The 20693-nt window shown below is 37.9% G+C and overlaps 1 protein-coding gene across 1 annotated transcript in view; it reads left to right on the plus strand.

The window, feature by feature from the left end:
- The window catches only part of atxn10 (ataxin 10), a 197018-nt gene that overhangs the window by 75404 nt on the left and 100921 nt on the right, over positions 1-20693 (plus strand). Inside the window, exons 4-6 of the mRNA XM_028804614.2 lie at positions 1007-1103; positions 12404-12568; positions 12989-13069. Coding sequence (XP_028660447.1) covers positions 1007-1103; positions 12404-12568; positions 12989-13069 — 343 coding nt within the window. The remainder of the gene's footprint in view (positions 1-1006; positions 1104-12403; positions 12569-12988; positions 13070-20693) is intronic.

Consider the following 20693-nt stretch of genomic DNA (forward strand, 5'->3'; position numbering starts at 1 on the left):
TTTGTGTGTGGTGAGTTGTTGCGTCCGGGCACATGAGCAGGCACTGTGAATGCCTTGAGAGCGTGGGTGGATGCGTGCCGGGGAATAATGAGTATCTATATATCGTCTTATATTTAGAAAGTGTCCGATGCGGTGTTTGGTGAATTGTTGCAGTTTATGAGTTAGCAGTTGTGATGGTTTTACACTCCAGTACATTGCAGTGAACGTTGGTAACAGTCAGTCAGGCGGGCGGGTGGGCAGGCGTTCTCGTCCCATGGTCTTAGAGTTGGTGGGCGTGTCTCTGTATTGGTTCGAGTTGTTGGGCGGACAACTTGGTGGATTATATATAGAAATGCAGCCGAAACCGAAAAGAATAATGAAATGTCAACATGGCTCAACGCGTTCTCGTCCCATGGTCTTAGAGTTGGTGGGCATGGCTCTGTGTTGTCGGCGGGCGTGGCTCTGTGAGTTATCGGCGTATCCCATCGTCTTAGCGTTGGTGGGCGGGTCTCTGTGAGTTGGTGGGCGAGGCTATATCGTGCGTATCCCATGGTTGTCTTGCCTGTGCGTATCCCATGGTTGTCTTGCCTGTTCTGTCGGCTTAGTGAATTATATATATAGATCATGGCTATGGGTCCTATAACATTTCTTGAGTGAAAGCAAGCATAGCTCTTTCACATTCAGAGTAAAATAGTTTTTGATTTATTTAGTGAACTTTACATTACTCAAACCAGGGCTGATCCATTAAATAATGCCATTTGGAGTATTGTTGCTGGAAATGTACATTGTACCTAAATGTACATTATAATATTTTAAATACGTTTTCCTCATGATGTAATGAGCATTTAACTATACTTGTGCAAAGCAAGATTGTATATAAATAGACTACTACCTTGTAAATATTCTACTCTCTACGGTAACCCAGGCCTCAGATCAAAGTGATATAGCAGTATCTGATGTGAAATCCAGTTGGTTTGAATTTCCAGTATGGAAGGCATTTATTCATTTCTTATTATTTTTCCAACAGCTTTAAGGTGTGGTATACAGTTTCTTGGAAATGCTGCTGCTGGAAACAGGGAATGCAAAGAGGATATTTGGAAACTTACATTTCCAGATTTTTTTGTGTAAGTATATAAATACTTATAGCCACTAAATGAATCTACCTTGGCCTCTGAACATCACACTTGTACCACTTGGTTACTGCTTTCATATTCTGTATTAAATAGTCCTCCTGTTTAATAATCCAGCAGCTCTATGCTGTATATATAAATGAGACATGGACATGTTTGGATTGACACTCTCTAAGGGGTTATTTTGGCTTCTTCCTGTTGCTGCTGGGGTAGTCTTCAGCTTCCATACCCTTTATTTGGAATACATGTGCTTGGAAGATGGATGGATGAATGTTCGTATATATTAAATTGTAATTGTGTTGCTTTTCTTATGATTGTGCTTGATGTGAAGTGTACTAATGAAATAAAATATTTGATTGAATCAATATTTTATATTACATTAAATCTTCTAAGCATAATATTAGTTAGCTGCCAGGTCTTGTGCAGACTGATGAATTATGATAATTATTGACAAAAGTAGTAATGGTCTGCCTTTTTCTGTTTTGCAGTACAAGTTACTATAATGCAAGTCTGTATTTTTAAAGTTTTATTAATGTATAAATTCTTGATGCTTTATGTAAGATTGATTGTTTTTATTTTTTTTTCATTCTCCTAAATACAAGAAAAGTCAAGAATGAGTGTTAATATGTCTAGAGTTTAAGGAGGGCCCTTGTACAAAGAATCAAGTTAAAAAGAAACAAAAAAAAAAAAAAGAAAAATGAGCTTAATACTTTTTGAAAATGACTGAACTTCTAGTAATTTGAAATGGATGTGTTGTAAATTTCTCTATTTTGTGCTATGTTTTTATTGTGGTTTTTCCACTTATTTGTTCATCTTTCTGTGTAGTCCTTTCTTCATGTATGGTTGCAGAATAGTCCTCACAGTAGAATACCACACCCGGTTATTGTCTTGTGTGGAATTTGACTATTTCCCTATGTCTTTGTAGGTTTTCTTACGAGTAGTCTAGTTTTCCTTCCACATACCTAATGACATGTACTGTATATAAGGTTGTTTCGTAATTGTGAGTTGGCCCCATGTGATTGTATGTATTACAATACAGAAGAGGGCCCTTTGATGGCCTAGTGCTTCATCCAGGCGTGGTTCCTGCCATGTGCCAAATGGTACTAGGACAGACTCTAGCCCCCAGTTTCCTTTAACTGGATTAAGAGTGTTTGAGAATGTTTTTCGTTTTACTTTCCCTTTGTTCATCTAAATGTTTCACTAGTTATTTTGGGACAACAGCTTTCTGTTAATCACACCTGTCTGTGTTGTACAGTCAAAATAATAATAATAATAATAATAATAATAATAATAATACATTTTATTTATATAGCACCTTTCCTATGCTCAAGGCAAGACCCTGCTGCCAGGCAGGATTTTATTTTATTATTATTTTTTACCTTACCTACCTAATATAAAAGCATATAGACAGAATTATGTGATTTCAAGAATCATGCATAGTACAGAATTTTTACAACTGGGTTGCATACTCCATATTCAGTTCTTGTCTTAATTTAAAGTTTGCCCTAGATTCAAAGTATGTCCATTGATTCATTCCCTATTTGAAACTACTTAATCAAATTATAGGATTGGAGGCGGGTGGTTGCCTATTTTGTAACATCATGCAGGAGACAGGAGCAAACGCTGGAGTGCATACTCATGTACTCCTAAGTTTACTCAGACAAAGCCAATTTAGAGTCACCTATTGACCTACAGTTAGATCGTTTTCAGCTTTAGAAAGAAAAGTTCATCTGTATAATACGGATGCTCCAGTTTGTTTTTAGGGCCAATACTGATTACTGTTTTCATGCTGCTAGACTTGGCTAATTCCAATACCGATATTGTTTCTTTGTCCTTGTAAAAATTTTTTCACACTAAGCTCCAGCATAACAAGCTGTGTAGAAATGTCTATATTAAAATGTTATCCTTGATATTTTTACAATTAAACTTGAAACCACTTGTTCATTTTTATTAATAAAATTGAATTCTGAAGACTTTTTGTTCAGTGATCTTAAAAAATACTTCAAAAAATAAAATCCCTTTAAAAACATACTTAATATCCATATTACTAACCGAGAATGCTAAACCGGATGATGGACGCAGGCACATCCGGCAATGGGCCGTAGCTGCAAAAAGACGTACTGCGCAGGCGCAAAAAGAGTCCGCGAGAGTCGGCTGAGGAGCCGAGAAAGGCGGACAAAAGAGGGCGAGAGAGGCGGATGAGGGGCCGCGAGAGGCGGACAAGACCACAGAAAAAAGGAGTGAGCACAGGAAAAATGGAGAAATGAGGAAACGCAGGCAAAGCACAAAATACATTGCACACGAGACTAGACCCAAAAAAAAAAAAAATAGAGGCTCGCGCACAACAGCAAGGCACACCCACCCACACACCCCCCCCCCCCCCCCCCCCCCCCCACAGGCACCGGACGGGACACACACCAAGAGGGGGATTCAACAAGCCCATGGAACACAAAAAAAAGAACAAAAAACCACCCCACAGACCCTACAAGCAAGGGACGGGACACACACAAACAGGGGGATTCAACAAGACACAGGAACACAAAAAGAAAGAAGACGCTCGCGCGACAACTATCCTCAACCCCCCCCCCCCCCACACACAAACACACACACACATCCATAAGAAGTGACACCCAAAGCCACATATTCTAAAGTGAACATCAACACCTTCACACTAGGCAGCATAGGTGTCAGCATAGGTGGATCTCCTTACAATAAAGCACTATTAAACGTTCAACTACAGAAAATGAAACATATTAACAGTGACTGCGATCCTCCATATTACTTATCCATATTTCACATGCTGAGAAAGAAACAAGTCATGAATACACGGTCACGGGTACAAAACGAAAAGGAAAGGATAACAGGAACAAACACACGAACACGAAAGAGACAACAAAATAGACGGCTATGCAGCATAGGTGGATCTCATTACAATAAGGCACTATTAACCGTTCAACCGCAGAAAAGGCTCCATATTAACAGTGAGTGCAATACTCCTTATTACTTATCCATATTTCTAAAAGAAAAAATGACTCGACTCCAAATACGCAAAGCTCAACTAAAGCTTCTAACTAACGATGTACCTAAAAGTAAAAACTTTATGAACTGCATTAGATCCTACAATAGTTCATTTAATATGCACAAATCTACATCCTAGATCCACATGACGCAAACTATCAATCAAAGTGCTGCATCTCAACAGGCACGGATTCAAAACGAAACCCCTCCCGTCTCAGACATACGTTAATGGCAGCGAAGGCTAAAACGGGCTTCTCACACAGCACAGGCAAATCGATTACAGCTCCAAAACAACACGTCCCAAATACTACACATGCAACAACGCGCCTCTCAAACGGCACAAGCAAAACATACACCAGGAAAATTCATTAGGATTAATGAATGTCATTTGCAATCATTGTCATTTAGTTCACTTCCCTGAAGAAACAACTGGCAATACAAGTTATACATTTACACGTTGTTGTCAAAAAGGTCAAATTAGACTGCCTTCTTTACATTCATATACTGAATATCTACAGAAGCTTATAACTGACGATGTACCTGAAAATGAAATCTTTATCAACTACATTAGATCCTACAAATCGGAATCCACTATGAACATTAACGATGGCACTGCACGTGACATCCGTCTTGAAAAAATGTTGTTTATTGATGAATGTTCAATGGCATGAACAAACGTTTATGAATAATAATATTCGATTTGGAGGAAAGGTACTTTTATGAGGAGGAGATTTTAGACAGTGATTAGCTATTCTTCCAGATGCCATGCACTCAGCTATTGTTCAGTGCACCTTAAAATACGCAGACAATTGGCATTGCTTTCAAAAGATACAGTTAGTAAAAAAGATACGATGTCCAGAACCAGATCATAACAATTGCTTATTACAACTGAGAGATGATACACTCACCAATACAGATGGACTTCACCCACATATTATTACAATTCCTCAAGCCTTTATCTGTGACGACTTAGTTACAGAGAGATTTGGAACAGCAATCTCATTAGACCAAATGCCCCTTTAAACACAACGCACTATATTATGTCCAAAAAATATTAATGTGGAAAACATAAATACCCAAGTCATTCCATTACTTCCTGGAAAGACACAACTCTTTCTAAGCTCTGACAAACTTGACTCTGATCACAACAATAACCATCTTAAATGACCTTACAAGTTCTGAGCTGGAATTACCTTTTACACTTAAACGGCGTGTACAAAGAAATTTTCCAATAAACCTTTACACTGTGCCACACACTTTATTGTTTGCTTTCTATTTGCATCATCTACACCGTCACACTATTCTATATCTCATTCATACATCACGCTCTTTGTCATTCCCAACACCAGGGGTTGGCGAGCGAAGCGAGCAGGGGGCGGAGCCCCCTAGTTAAACTAATAAAACAGGCACACAGAACATATGTCTGTATTACATATGGCCCAGACTAAAATAAAATTCTTGTCATAATTACAAGCCAGAATTCTAACAACATAAAATTTTCAAACGATCTTCTTTATCAAGAAGATGCACGGCTAAATTGCTTAAGAGGTTTACAAGTTGTTAAAGGCGCTATTATAGCACCCGACCCGGCACAGACTGACGCAGAGGCACGTGTAAAATCCAACAGGCTTTTTATTTTTCTTCATCTGTGGGACACGTCTTCCCCGTGAACCCCCCAGGCAATACACAGTCCCAAAAGCACTTAAACAAGACACACAACTCTCTACCTTGGCACCACCACTCCTCCCAGGCAACCTCGTCCTCTTCCTCCCGATTCTGGCCGTGGAGTGGTGGTGGCTGGCCCCTTTTATAGCCCACCCGGTAGTGTTCCAGGTGCTTGACCACCTGGTCCAAATTGCACTTCTGGGTGGGGCTGAAGAGTCGTCCAGCCGGACTGTTGAATCCAGGCAGCACCCCCTAGCGGCCACCCCAGCTCCCAACCAGGCTGTGGAGGACTTCATCTCCCATGGAGCCCTGTGGGAGGTTGGGGAATCACCTTTGGCCAGGGAGGCTGCCACCAAGCGTCCCGGGGGAGGTATTGAGCGAGTTATTTAATTTGTCCAATTACTTTTGAGCCCCTGAAATGAAGGGATTGTATTAAAAAAATGCTTTAGTTGCCTCACATTTTTATGCAATCGTTTTGTTCTCCCCACTGAATTAAAGCTGAAAGTCTGCACTTCAACTGCATCTGAGTAGTTTCATTTAAAATTCATTGTGGTAATGTACAGAACCAAAATTAGAAAAAAGTTCTCTGTCCAAATATTTATGGAGCTAACTGTATGTCTTGTTATTGACAATGTGTTTTCTTCAGTGCTGTGGCATAGATTCTGATTTGTTGACCCACCAGTGACCTTCAAAAAGTTTTATTGGACTTCTTTTGGGATGGAAAGAACAGTGTGCGGACAAGCATCTTACACTTTTTAGTTAATGAAGGTAGTCAAGGATTAGTGGATTTTTTTTTACAGGTTAAAGGCCTTGCTGTTTTCTGGCTTTTGTTTTTTTAGTTTTTGTGGGCATTTGAATTTTGATCAGCAACTTTTTTTGATTGATGCAAGCAAGTTTGCTTTGTCAGTCTTGCCACCTTTTTATTCTAATGTTCTTTTAATTATTGCAATTAAAGATAAAACAGGATTATTGTAAACATAGACTCTTTTAATTAGTTTTTTTTTTTAATTTTAATTTGAAGTACTACCCTAAGTGTTCATTGTTAAAATCAGGCAGTTTTGTTACCTTATTGGTAAATAAAGAAAAATGGAAATGGAAAAAATCTGTCCTTTAATTGATCGTGATGTAGCCAAAGGTTTGAAGTGCGCCACTGTGAAGTTTATTCCAAACACATTATTTTATAGGTACCTGAAGCCATAAAAAAATATAGCTTAAACCACGCAAATCAACTAAGAGAAAAACTCAGGCAGGCTATTTAAAAGTGCTGAATCCTGAATGTGGCGCATTACCTGCATTGTGAGAGAGTGTCAGTTACAGCACTACGACCATGTGGCACAATTCCCCGAGGGTGATCTGGCTTGCAGAATCCTTATTGTTGAGGACCCTAGAGGCTGGGACCAGGCCAAAAGGATGCCCACGTAACACCTGGCTGTGGCAGATAAAGGGTGATTTCCGGAGAGTGGGACTGGACCATGTGTCTGCCTGGGGGGGTTGCCAACCAGAATCCTGAGCTGTTTCTTCATGTGGTGGGTGTGGCAACGCGCTGTACCAGTGCATACTCTCCAACCTGACCTGACGTGACATGATTGTATGGCCAGGGGCCATTGTCTGCTATTTAGAGTTTTCCCTGTCAACAAATTCTATGAGATAATTCTTTAAGGCACGGATTTTGGTTGACCCATCACTTACAGGCAGAAGCCAGGAGTGATTAGAGCAGGTGCACAGATAGGGGAAAAATTTGCTATTTGTGTCTAAGAAGAGCACAGCCCATAAATAACATAGCTCAAATGATAGTTACCCATATCTAGAAAATTACATAAAAAGTTCACTGAATATGCAAAATATGTGAGTGTTTATAATGGAGAAGTACCATGTAGAAGCCAGAAGCCATGACAATGATGCCTTGCACTCGGCTGAACTGGGTGTACATTCATCAGCATTCCCCACTGAAGAACTGAATGATGATTGTACTGTTCCAATGGCTTCTCTTTGGCTTGGATATGTATGTATAAATGATTATACCATATTGTATATTGGGAGTGAAAACTGCATTTTAAAGCAGTTCAATAAATAACACAATCCCAGGGAGCTAGTGCCCCCTGCTGGATACACACGATTAAATAAAACTGGGAAAGTGCAAGTCTTTTAAAATTTCCGTTATTTTGAAATTTATGTAAATTTGTGTTTCCAACATGTTTTTGGTACCATTAAAAATATTGTTTGATGTTGTTTTCATAATTTTCTCTTTTGTGTATAATAAATCTCAGTAAAGGGATATAAAAAAATAAAATTATGTATCTATCTGAAAGAAAGAATGAAGAAATGAGAGAAATTTTGGTTTTTACGGAAGTGGAATAAATTTTGTTACGTTACAAAAAACAACTACGGATGTCAAAAAATCCAGAAAAAGATATTTTCAGGACCAGTTGATACTAGTGTTCCAAAAACATAATCCATCCATCCATTATCCAACCTGCTATATCCTAACTACAGGGTCAGTCACAGGAGTCTGCTGGAGACAATCCCAGCCATCACAGGGCTCAAGGCAGGAAACAAACCCCAGGCAGGGTGCGCACACACACATACACCTACACATACACCAAGCACAATTTAGAATCGCCAATCCACCTAACCTGCATGTCTTTGGACTGTGGGAGGAAACCGGAGCACCCAGAGGAAACCCATGCAGACACGGGGAGATCTTGCAAACTCCATGTAGGGAGGACCCAGGAATCAAACCCAGGTCTCCTAATTGCGAGGCAGCAGCGCTACGAATGACAGTTCGTACTGGATCATGCGTGATCCAGTAAAGCAAAGCAATACATGGGAATAACATGATTATAAAAATGGTTCATGATGATGATACGATACAGCATCTAGACATGTTGAAAAGAACAACATGTCTAGAAATACTTTGCCTCCAAGACAGGAGAATTTCAGTTCATGACTGCAAATAATCATGCTTATGAAAAATTTAAAAAAACCCTAAACACACACACAGGTTTTCATTATTACCAATTGTACCCCTTTACACTGTTAGTTCATTAATAGTGCCATGCATGCTTTGTGAGGACAATGATGTGACGGATCAGATTTGAGTTTTAATTGTTTAACTTGTAGTGTCACAATGTTGTAAGAAGAGAAAAAATGCTGATGTGGTGAATTGCTTTTTAATACCGTGTCCTGTGCAGACCCTAGAAAGTAATGGAGGCTTTGTATGCTTTCTGTGATTATGATGAACACATCTACAGGTGTGCTTTTAAGCATCCAAAAGTTTTCTAACTGGTTTTGCACAGTGTGCTGTTGCAAGAGAAATATCGCATACATTGTTAGGCATATACAGTAGGACCCTATCCCCTAAAGACTATAAAATTTCCCCCAGTTGTTGTTGTACTGGGGATCCCCATTTCCATCACACATTAAGATTCAGCCATTGCATTGTATTTTGATATTTATAAATGCCAATAAATGCCAATGTCAATAATAGTTAAATTAAAACTAACTTCTTGATGAGTATACCAGTGTTTTAAAGCTGATGTTATTTTTTTCTGACACTGTAATGTACTGTAATGGTTAAGGGTTTGAACTTCAAACCCTGAGGATATGGGAATCAAATCCCGCTACTGACACTATGTGATCACATGCAGGTCACTTCACCTATCTGTGCTCCAAGTGTTGTAAATCACCTTGGATAAAGGAGTCAGCCAAATAAGTAAATATATTAGTATTTATATATTTTGTAGGCCATTACAGAAAAATCACAATATTGATCACTTGTAGTAAAAAGCCATTGAATGCTGTGGTATTGTGAAATTTCAGTGGTATTGGTATTGCTTGCTAAAATTCTGGTATCATGTCATTACTATAAACCAGTGCTCCGCAACCAGTGTGCTACGGCACACTGGTGTGCCTTGAGCCGATACAGGTGTGACGCGGTCAAATAAGACAATTTTCTAACTAAATAATATGTCAACGGTCCTCCTTAGAAACACAATAACGAGAATACGTGCAATGAAATATTCGCGTAAATAGCCTTTTAAAGGTTTCATAATTTTATGTGTCATTTCTCTGAAATAATAAATCTCATCGCCTGGCGCCTGTCGCCTACGATGTAGACCCTACGTAGTCGCCAGACAACTCCATAGTATGCTTTGATAGGCAGAGCGTTCCATGCCCTCACCTAGATTCAATTCAAGCCGATGTATTAGTCGTGCTATGTCGCATTCACTCGTCTTGCGACAGTAGTTATCATTCATTACTATTAGTTGTGTTGCTGAATTGTGTATGGTTAACGTTCTTCGTGTGATTCATATTTAGTTTTATACCCCTTTAAATATGGATACATTTTTACATGGAAAAGATTCGTCTTCACGTACAGATGATGAAGAACCCAGCACAAGTGTTGCAAAAAAAACAAAGAAGATTGTGAAAAGGAAGTACAACGAAGACTACATTCGATATGGATTCTCGTGGTGTGGTGACGAAACGGCTCCAAAGCCACAATGCATCATTTGCGGCGATCAGCTATCAAACGAGGCAATGGCACCCAGTAAACTAAATCGTCATCTAAATTCAAACCATCCCAGTTATGAAAAAAAGACAAACAACTCTTTTGTTAATTAAAAATGATAAGCGGTCATGCTTAAAAGATCTTGACCAAGAACTTTGGGTTGCGCAGTCAAATATTGAGCCGAATATAAAACTTTTGTGTTCATTGAAACAAGCGCAGGTATCACATTAATCAGTCATTATGTTATAATAATTATTAAGATTGCATAAAAGTAAATATAGTGTAGTTTTTATGTATGTATACTTATAATAAATGTATACTTATAATAAAAAATGAAAATTTATTGTAAAATTTGTGTATTAAATTAATATCTATATATCAGTGGCATAGCTGGAGATCATGTTGCCCGGGGCGGTGAAAAATTTGACGCCCCAAAGCTGAAAGAAATTTTTTTTTTGCGCCTCCTCAAGGAACAAAAAAAAAAAGGAAAGTACCGTAGTTTGGACGCCCCTAAATAGCTGGCGCTCGGAGCAGACCCCCCCACCCTAGCTACACCACTGCTATATATTTTAGCTTTTGACGTGCCGCGGAATTCTAGGAAGAACTTTGGTGTGTCGTAGGTGAGAAAAGGTTGCGGAGCACTGCTATAAACTACCACCCCCACTTAAATACACGGCAGACTAACTATAAAGAAAGAAAAACTTCTGTTTTGAGAAAAGATAAAAAGAACAGTGACTTTAGGGCATTATGCATTTGCATTGCCATTGTGTTGTTAAAAGAAGAGGTGATACAACAAAGTGGTTGATATGTCCCCGCCTCAACTTTTTAAAATGTGTTGCTGGAATCAAATCTGTTACTGGCGTTCCAAAGTGTATTTAACCTACCTGCCCCAACTATATATCCCTCTCTTTCTTTTTAATTGGTGTTTTCTTAAATAAAAAGTCCAAAAATAAACAAAAACTAACATGCCATTGCATAACCATGGCTTCAGTGTTTTAGAGAGCTTATTCTTCTGTGCTGTCATCAGATAAGAAGACGACTTCTTTGGCTCGCCCATCTGTTTTTATAGGCCTAGACCCTGGAAAGACACAGCTGATGGTGCCAGGTCGAGCTACGCCCACTTTTATGTGACTGATTGCTGATTGGAAACAGGTCATATTGTTTACAACAGTGCCCTCTCTCATTTTGAGTGGTTTTTGTACACTTAAAAGAGCCTTCTGGATGCTTCCTAACTACAGATGCATGACAAGTGATAAAAGTGGTAGATGAATTTAGTTCTCCATAGATGTTTCAACTGTTTGGCCTTCTTTTGAGGAACAGTGTGTCAGGAACTTGTTTGAAAACATCTGTAATCAACAAATAAAATTTTAAACATTACACAAAAATGTTTTTGCTTGCTGGGTTGGCTAATGTTTAAAGAGAACATATATAATGTGAACATTCAAAGATGAAATTAGTTGATAATGCCCATTTCTAATGCTACATTTAAAGACTGACTCCTTTTGGATTGTCAGCCAGCCAGATTGATGTTTATCTAGGAACATTAATAGAAATTTAGTGGCATTCTCTAGCAGTCCTCAAACCCAGTAGGAAATCCAAGTAAGTCAATATACAACATATTAAAAAAAATATTGTTTTTATTGTAGACAAAGAGTGCAAATCACGGAAACAACAAAAACAAAAAAAAAATTAACAAACCCTACTGAGTATCACACAAAACATTTCCTTTTTTCTTCTCTTCTTACTTTCTCCATGCAATCTTCCCAACTCCAAGCTCACTACCCAAGTGACTGATAGGAGCTTTTATCCTTACCCAGGGAACACATTTGTGGTAAATTTGCAAATTATTTATGGTGTCAGGAGTACCTTCAGCAGATCTTTGGGACATTCCCTCACAGCTCCTTCTGGCAGCCCCAGGTACATCTGCTGCAATTATATTTAAAAAAAAAAAAAGCTTTTTTTATGGTTATACATTTTTATGGTAATCTTTTAAAATTAACTAATCAAATGGTCATGTAGTTATATGTAGTATCTAGCAATCATTCTGATGTTCTTTTGTGTATTATTCATAATTTTAATTTAGAATCTTATTTTGTTCAAGGACTTTTCTTGGATATGATGATGAAAAGGTTGTGGCATATTGTTCTATGGTACTCTTCACTTGCCTAGATGATGGAAAAGCAGAACAATTTTTGAATGACAAAGGAATAGAAGTAGCCTTTCAGATTATCAATCAGTGTGCCAAACAACCAGATTTGGACTGGCTGTAAGTTATTATCTTAAACTAATTTTGCCTAAGTATGTATTAATTTTTATTGAGTTTTACCTCTTCTCCCAAGAAGCTATGCTTATGAGTGTATTTAAGCAAATTGTTTAAATGTCAGGCCAGCAGCTGAACACCACACTAATGTTCTTGATATGCTTAGGTAACCTTTCAGCATGGTTAAGATGAATTTTTACGTACAGTGTATGATCAAACATGTTATTAAGACCCAGTTCACAGGGTGTTTACAATGTCCTCCAGCATTACCACAAATATTTCATTAGTTAGCTAATTTTTGCCAACTGACATAAATCTCTGTTATTCTCAAAATATGTGCTTTTTATCATTTTTTTCTAGAATGTACACTTTTACAGAATATATTCCCATCACTTTTATTTTTGTTCTTGTTTTTTTTTAAACCAGAGTACTGATTATCACCCAATACCTTCTGAAATCCTTTGACCTGGTTGAGCAATTATATGGAAAACTTAATTATCAGGAAAGGTAATTTTAATAACTGAACTTGATCTGTGTCTTGCAACATTCTTTCACAGTACCCTTTATTCATGAATAAGCATACATGGATTGAGATCTAACAGTGAAAGTTCAAATATAATGTATGTTTTTATGTTAATAATTCTTACAGATTAGTTGGTTAACTTTACAGCTAAGCCACAACTGGCAACAATAAACACAAAGCTGCAGAATCACATTTGGCGCCTTTACTGAGTGCAGGATTTATGAAATGCATTACAAGCCAGAAGAAACTTACATTCAATATATAACAGTAACTGTAACTGTTTTATGTCTTCTCTGCCAGTTAATATATTCAACATTTTTCTTATTAAAATGTCTTTTTAAGAGTGAATATAATTCATCTTGTACAAAGTGTGTGGTGGAATTCTTCTTAAATTTTATCTTTTTTTAAATGTGAAACTAAGTGAATATATGTTTGTTTTTGAACATAAATTTACTTAGTACTCGATTTGAAATTTTGATTATTTACAGTAAATACTGTTTTGGTTCAAGATACATAAAACTGGTGTAGACCTGACTGATTTACTTAAAGAGTTTTTTATTAAATGTTTTGAATAAAGATGTTAAAAATATTGTATTAGCATTGCTTAACATATTCCTTCTCTGCAGTGCAATGGTATATTGATTTGTGATGTATGATTTAATAAGCAGCAGTCTTGGTAGCAATTCAGGAGCATTGATATTGAAACTATAGAATGTCAAGGATTACTGAGGTACTTACATGGTGCAAAATGCAAGACAGTAAACTTCAAATGGGAATTCATCAACTAGGAAAGTATTCTGAGCAGCACTGTTGCACACTGTTCATGTTTCCACCTCACCACTCTAGAGTCCCAGTTTTGAATGTCTTCATGGGGTTTTCTTTAGTACATTGGTCTTTTCCTCAGCTTCCCAAAGATTTACATATTAGGTTAATTGGTGTCTCTAAATTGTTCTAAGATGCTCCAATATGATTGGTGCTGCATTCCATGGTTGGAAAAAAATGAGCAGAGTGTTAGCATCAATTTAAGACCAAACATGTTAAAATATTTCACTAGGTCATAAAAAATCTTAAATTAATTTCAATAGTCTTTCATGACTTAAAACTGGATCACTACCCATGAGTGGTGATATTTGACAGCCATGTTTTTGTCAGATGAAAGCAGGTCTTTCTTCCATGGGCAGCATCAGTTGATAGCTAATGTAAGTGTAATTTTCTTATTTCACATACTCCAGTTTCATGTAACTTATAACGGGCACAGAGCTTTAACACAGATTTAAAACTACAGTTTTAAAAAGGGAACCCCTCTTAATTCTTTGGATTTGTGTTTATCATTAGCTGAGCTTTCAAAGTAACAACTTCCTTTTAATATATGACATGCCATATGGAAACAGTAGTATTTCAGCAGTGGCATTAAGTTTATTGGATTAACAGAAAATATGCAATATGCATCATAACAAAACTAGACAGGTGCATAAATTTGGGCACCCCAACAGAGATCTTACATTAATACTTAGTTTAGCCTCCTTTTGCAAATATAACAGCCTCTAGAAGCCTCCCATTGCCTTTGATGAGTGTCTGGATTCTGGATGGAGGTATTTTTGAAAATTCTTCCATACAAATTCTCTCCAGTTCAGTTAAATTTGATGGCTGCCAAGCATGGACAGCCTGCTTCAAATCATCCCATAGATTTTCGATGATATTCAAGTCAGGGGACTGTGACGGCCATTACAGAACATTGTACTTCTCCTTCTGCATGAATGCCTTTGTAGATTTCGAACTGTGTTTTGGGTCATTGTCTTGTTGGAATGTCCAACCCCTGCGTAACTTCAACTTTGTGACTGATACTTGAACATTATCCTGAAGAATTTGTTGATATTGGGTTAAATTCATCTGACCCTCGACTTTAACAAGGGCCCCAGTCCCTGAACTAACCACATAGCCCCACAGCATGATGGAACCTCCACTAAATTTGACAGTAGGTAGCAGGTGTTTTTCTTGGAATGCATTGTTCTTGTTCCGCCATGCAAAGCGCTTTTTGTTATGACCAAATAACTCAATTTTTGTCTCATCAGTCCAAAGCACTTTGTTCCAAAATGAATCTGGCTTGTCTAAATAAGCATTTGCATACAACAAGCAACTCTGTTTGTGGCATGAGTGCAGAAAGGGCTTCTTTCTCATACACCCTGCACAGATGTTCTTTGTGCAAATTGTGCTAAATTATAGAATGATGTACAAATACACCATCTGCAGCAAGATGTTCTTGCAGGTCTTTGGGGGTGATCTGTGGGTTGTCTGTAACCATTCTCACAATCCTGCGCATATGCCGCTCCTGCATTTTTCTTGGCCTGCCAGACCTGGGTTTAACAGCAACTGTGCCGGTGGCCTTCCATTTCCTGATTCCATTCCTTACTGTTGAAACTGACAGTTTAAACCTCTGAGATAGCTTTTTGTAGCCTTCCCTAAACCATGATACTGAACAATCTTTGTTTTCAGATCTTTTGAGAGTTGCTTTGAAGATCCCATGCTGTCACTCTTCAGAGGAGAGTCAAAGGGAAGCACAACTTACAATTGACCACCTTAAATACTTTTTCTCATGATTGGACACACCTGTCTATGAAGTTCAAGGCTTAACGAGCTAATCCAACCAATTTGGTGTTGGAAGTAATTAGTATTGAGCAGTTACATGCATTCAAATCAGCAAAATTACAAGGGTACCCAAATTTTTGCACAACCAGTTTTTCACATTTGATTTAATTTCATACAACTAAATACTGCTTCACTAGAAATCTTTGTTCGGAAAACACCCCAGTACTCAGATGTTCCTAGGAAATGAAAGACATACCACTCCTACCTTTTTTGATGAAAGTAGAGTAAATTATTATGCAGCCTGAGAGGGGTCCCAAACTTTTTCATATGACTGTATAACTCAAAAACAAAAATATTTACACAACATGCTGTTTTCTTAAGCTCCCATCCTGAGCGAGTCAACAACCTGCCTGAATTTTCCATACTGAATCTCCATAGTGAAAATGTTTTAAAATGTATTTCTTATAGCATTGTCTTGTGTGATTATGTGTTAATGATTTTGGTTTATTCTTTATTTTGTAATTTATGTAATTTTTGTGATTTTATGTAATTTGACTAATTTCTTTTTCTTTGGTTATATTCTTGAATAAAATCACACTTGTTATACCCTTTTTGAAAGTACTTATTTGATATTTGGACTTCAGTCTTCACACATTATACACTTCACGTCAGCATTTTGCCAATTATTAGTAGAACATACAAAAATTTTCTGTTTTATTTATGTGTTCAACATTTCTTGCCTCGCATTTCCTGTCATCCTACATTTACCCAGATTGTTGTAGACATGGAACACGTATGAAATGCCAAGTAACGATATATTATTTACCCTATACAATCCAAGGCACCTTACACCCAGATAAACAGACTTGACCTGAGAGAACTTTGAGACTGACTTCAGTTGAGTCGATGCGGGATGGGATAGCAGGCTGCTTGCTGCTTGTGCTGATTATAACATTTGCAAAACAAAGATGCTGATGAAGACATGCGAAGGAATTTAAGGTGGCCCAGCATTCTGACTTTTTTTTGTAGGCTACAGGGATTCTAGTGTTAAATAGTGGAGTGCAGATGATGTCACATGACATGAGTTACAATGGTGTGTCCTTAGCTACGGGCACCCACACCATTGCAGTGGGTGCTTAAAATTGCTGTGCCCATAGCAAAAAATAATATAGTGTCATGGTAAATACAAAATCTTAGTGTAAAATAAAAAACACATCTCAAATAAAAAGAAAGTGAAACAAACTGCTACAGGTTTCAAAACCACACAAAAAAGTCACAAACAGATGTTTATTAAATTCAGAATAAATGAAAGAAAATATGCAAATATAACAGTGTCTTTCCTTTTAAGGTGAGGAATCTAGACACATTCATTAGGTTTCCCGGGAAAATAAAATGTTTGCAAAATCCATGGACCATTAATGTCACAAGTAGGAATCCAAGAACTTTCCTCAGGGTTACAGCCATGCCAGTGAACAAGATATTAAACTTTTGAGCCACATAGACAAGAGTCCAGTGTGGATCGTAATTCATATTTTTCTTTGCTGTTCATTTGAACGGACAAATTAATTATAATATTGGCTAGAATAAACAGGCTTTAGTCTAAAAACATGAAAACAAGGATGAATCCTTAAGTGAGAAGGCAGCATTAACTTGTACGAGACAGGTCCAGTCTTTTTAAGAGCAGATTATTGGTGCAATGTATTAACACTAGAATCCTTGAAGCCTGCAAAAACATTTGTAATGTCAAGCCACCTTAAATTCCCTCGCACCTCATCAGCATCATCTTTGTTTTGCAAATGTGTCAATAAGCACAAGCAGCAGCATCCTGCTATCCCATCCCCCACTGAGGCAGCTGAAGTCAAGTCAGATGCAAAATTCTCAGAGCTGAAGTCTCTCTATCTGGAAGTGAAATGTCTGGAATTGTACAGGGTAAATAATATATCGTTAGTTGGAATACATACATTTCATGTGTGTTCCGTGTCTACAATGATCTGGGTAAATGTAGCATGCCAGGAAATGCAAGGCAAGAAATGTTGAACACATAACTAAAACAGAAACTTTTTTCATGTTATAGTAATAATGACAAAGTGCTGATGTGAAGTGTATAATGTGTGAAGACTGAAGTCAAATATCAAATAAACACTTTCACAAAAGGTATAACAAAACAAGTGCTCTTTTATTCAAGAATATAACTGAAGAAAAAGAAATAATTCAGTTTACATGTTGCAGTCAATATGTAAAAATCGAAGCCCAAATATCAATCGACATAAAGGAAACATGTCGGCTTTGCTGCTGCCTCATAATCAAGAGGTTGCAGGTTCGAGCCTGGTTTCTCTCTGCCTTTACCATTGTGAGTAGTGAGCTACTATTATTATCACTATCTATATATATAATTCACTGTCCATGGCAAGCAAGACGCACGCAAGACCGAGACCGAGCCCCACCCACCAACAATTCACTAAGCAGCCGACCATGGCACACGCACTACAGAGCCAACAATTCGCATGGGAGCGAAAGCATTTGCCAAGAATGTTTTCATTAATCAAGAACGAAAGTCAGAGGTTCGAAGAAGATCACATACCATCGTAGTTCCGACCATAAACGATGCCGACTGGTGATCCGGTGGCATTATTCCCATGACCCGCTGGGCAGCCATTACTCCCACTGGCATGCCTCAACATAAAGTCAAACTTAAAATTGGTTCAATTGTCATAATAAAAATGTACTTTTGATTTGAGTCTGTAACACCCGGTGTTAATTTTTATATATCTTTTATAGTAGATGGCAAAACTAAATAAAGCCCTTCTGGCTTGCCTTGCATTTAGTCATTTAGCTGTTTTTTTAAAATATTTTATGATCTGTATAAATGACATAGTAAAAACTATGCTTTCTCCAGCCAATTAGATGACATCACTCATCTAATGCAAATTGTATTGCTAGTAGTTCCCTTTTGTCCTACTTCATAAACAAGGGGGCTCCGCCCCCTGCTCGCTTCGCTCGCCTACCCCCGGCGTTGGGTATCCTGAAATACATTAGTCGACCCAAGCAGCACATTATTCCTAACTTCACTCCGTAGTAGTGCCACTCACAATATGGCGGTGACGCCTGTGCCTTCACTCCACAGTAGTGCCACTCACAATATGGCGCTGACGCCTGCGCCTCCCATACTTTATGGACCCGTGGGGCCTCCGTAGCCTCTTCCGTTTGAATCTGGGCTGCAGCGCAGAGTCCTCTTTTTTGTGTGGCTGTCGGTAGTCGTTAGCCATGGGCGCGTTGTTGCTTCATTTCTGATTCACGTCAGTTGAGCTCTTTCGTTTTTGGGCCGTGACTCCTTCGTGCGCAGTGGATACAACTTCGCGTGCGGTTTATGAGATGCGCGCTGTACGCGCCTGCGCAGTACGTCTCATGGTCCCGTCGCCGTGTACCTGCGTCCATGCCATCCGGTTTACCATTCTCGGTTAGTAATATGGATTTGTTCAGCAGGTGTTAATTTTTAGAGTAAATGGTACATGGATAAAGTTCACTCATATACAAAAATTGCTTTAACTTAATATTTCTTTTGATCTGCAGTTAATGGGTGGATTGTGTTTTTGTGATCAAGGAAGGCCTAAAATGAGATAGGGTAGAGAATACTGAATCACAAAGAAGATAGTAGAATCCTGATGCAAGACTCCAATTTGTAATTCTATGGGAGTTGGGGCTGCCGCAAATAATTATTTTGTAAACGATTAATCTATTGGCTGTATTTTTGATTAATCTAGCGCTACATTTTGCCCAGAAATTTCACACAATCATATGAATATGTATGGATATTTATTGAATAGTTCGATACAATAGAATTTGAAATTATCAGCATACTGTATATTTAAGTGTTTTTGGGTAAGTATGTACCAGTTTTTCACATTTTTCAGGAATGAAATGAGACAGAGAATTATTACCCTTAAAAGTGTAGGCATTTCATTTAGAGAAACTGCAAAAAAATAAAAATTAAGTGTCAGTGAGTAGGGTGTCCTACGCAATCGATAAGCAACGGAAGCTGGAAGAAACTCTGATAGGAAGAGATCTGGCAGCCCCACAGTTACAACCCAATCAGAAGACAAGTTTCTGAGGGTCACCAGCTTGCATGACAGGTGCCTCATAGCACAACAGCTTCAAGCACAGATTAACATTGGTCGAACAAAAACAAGTCTTAGATTCTACTGTGAAGAGGAGACTTTGTGCTGCAGGTTTGACAGGGCAAGTGGCAGTAAGAAAGCCATTCCTTAAAGGACAAAATAGGGCCTTGAAATACCAGCTGTGGACTACTGCAGACTGGAAGAAAGTCTTGCGAACCGATAAATCAAAATTTGAAATCTTCGGTTCATTGTGGTGGGTGTTTGCATGCCATCGAGTTGGTGAAAAGATGGTTCCTCAGTTTGTGACACCGGCTGTCAAACATGGAGGAAGAACTGTGATGGTCTGGGTTTTTTTTTTGCTGGAGACAGGGTTGGTGACTTGCACAGAGTTATTGGCATTCCACAGTTTGGCTACTTTGATTAATTAAAAATTTGAATAAAATTTGTACACTTAATGATTCCTTGACTTTTTTTTTGCCATTATTTATTTGTTCTATGCCTTGATTTCATGAAGCAATAAGACATTAAACTGCATGAATTTCCATAAAAACTGAGATCTAAAAGATTTGACTGGTAGTGTATATTTTCAGTCATTCATGAAATTTATTGATATTGGCAGTTAAACACTCTTAAATGCAAGCACGCTATCTGTGCACTTACTAGTTTTAATAATTTTTAATCATGAATTGCATTACAGATTTATTTTGATGTTAAAGTTATACAGGTTTTGTTTACCCAGTGTACCAGCTAAACATTCCTAATTCTTGAGGTGTAATTATAAATGTGGATTACCATTTTAATTATGCAGTTCTTGTTTCTTACAAAACATATATTGTATGAAACATACAAACAAAACAAACACAGTATAAACCTTTAAAAAAAGATACAAGGCTAACATGCTTAGCAA

Source organism: Erpetoichthys calabaricus, chromosome 1 (assembly GCF_900747795.2).
Source record: "Erpetoichthys calabaricus chromosome 1, fErpCal1.3, whole genome shotgun sequence".
In the NCBI taxonomy this organism is placed as follows: Eukaryota; Metazoa; Chordata; class Cladistia; order Polypteriformes; family Polypteridae; genus Erpetoichthys; species Erpetoichthys calabaricus.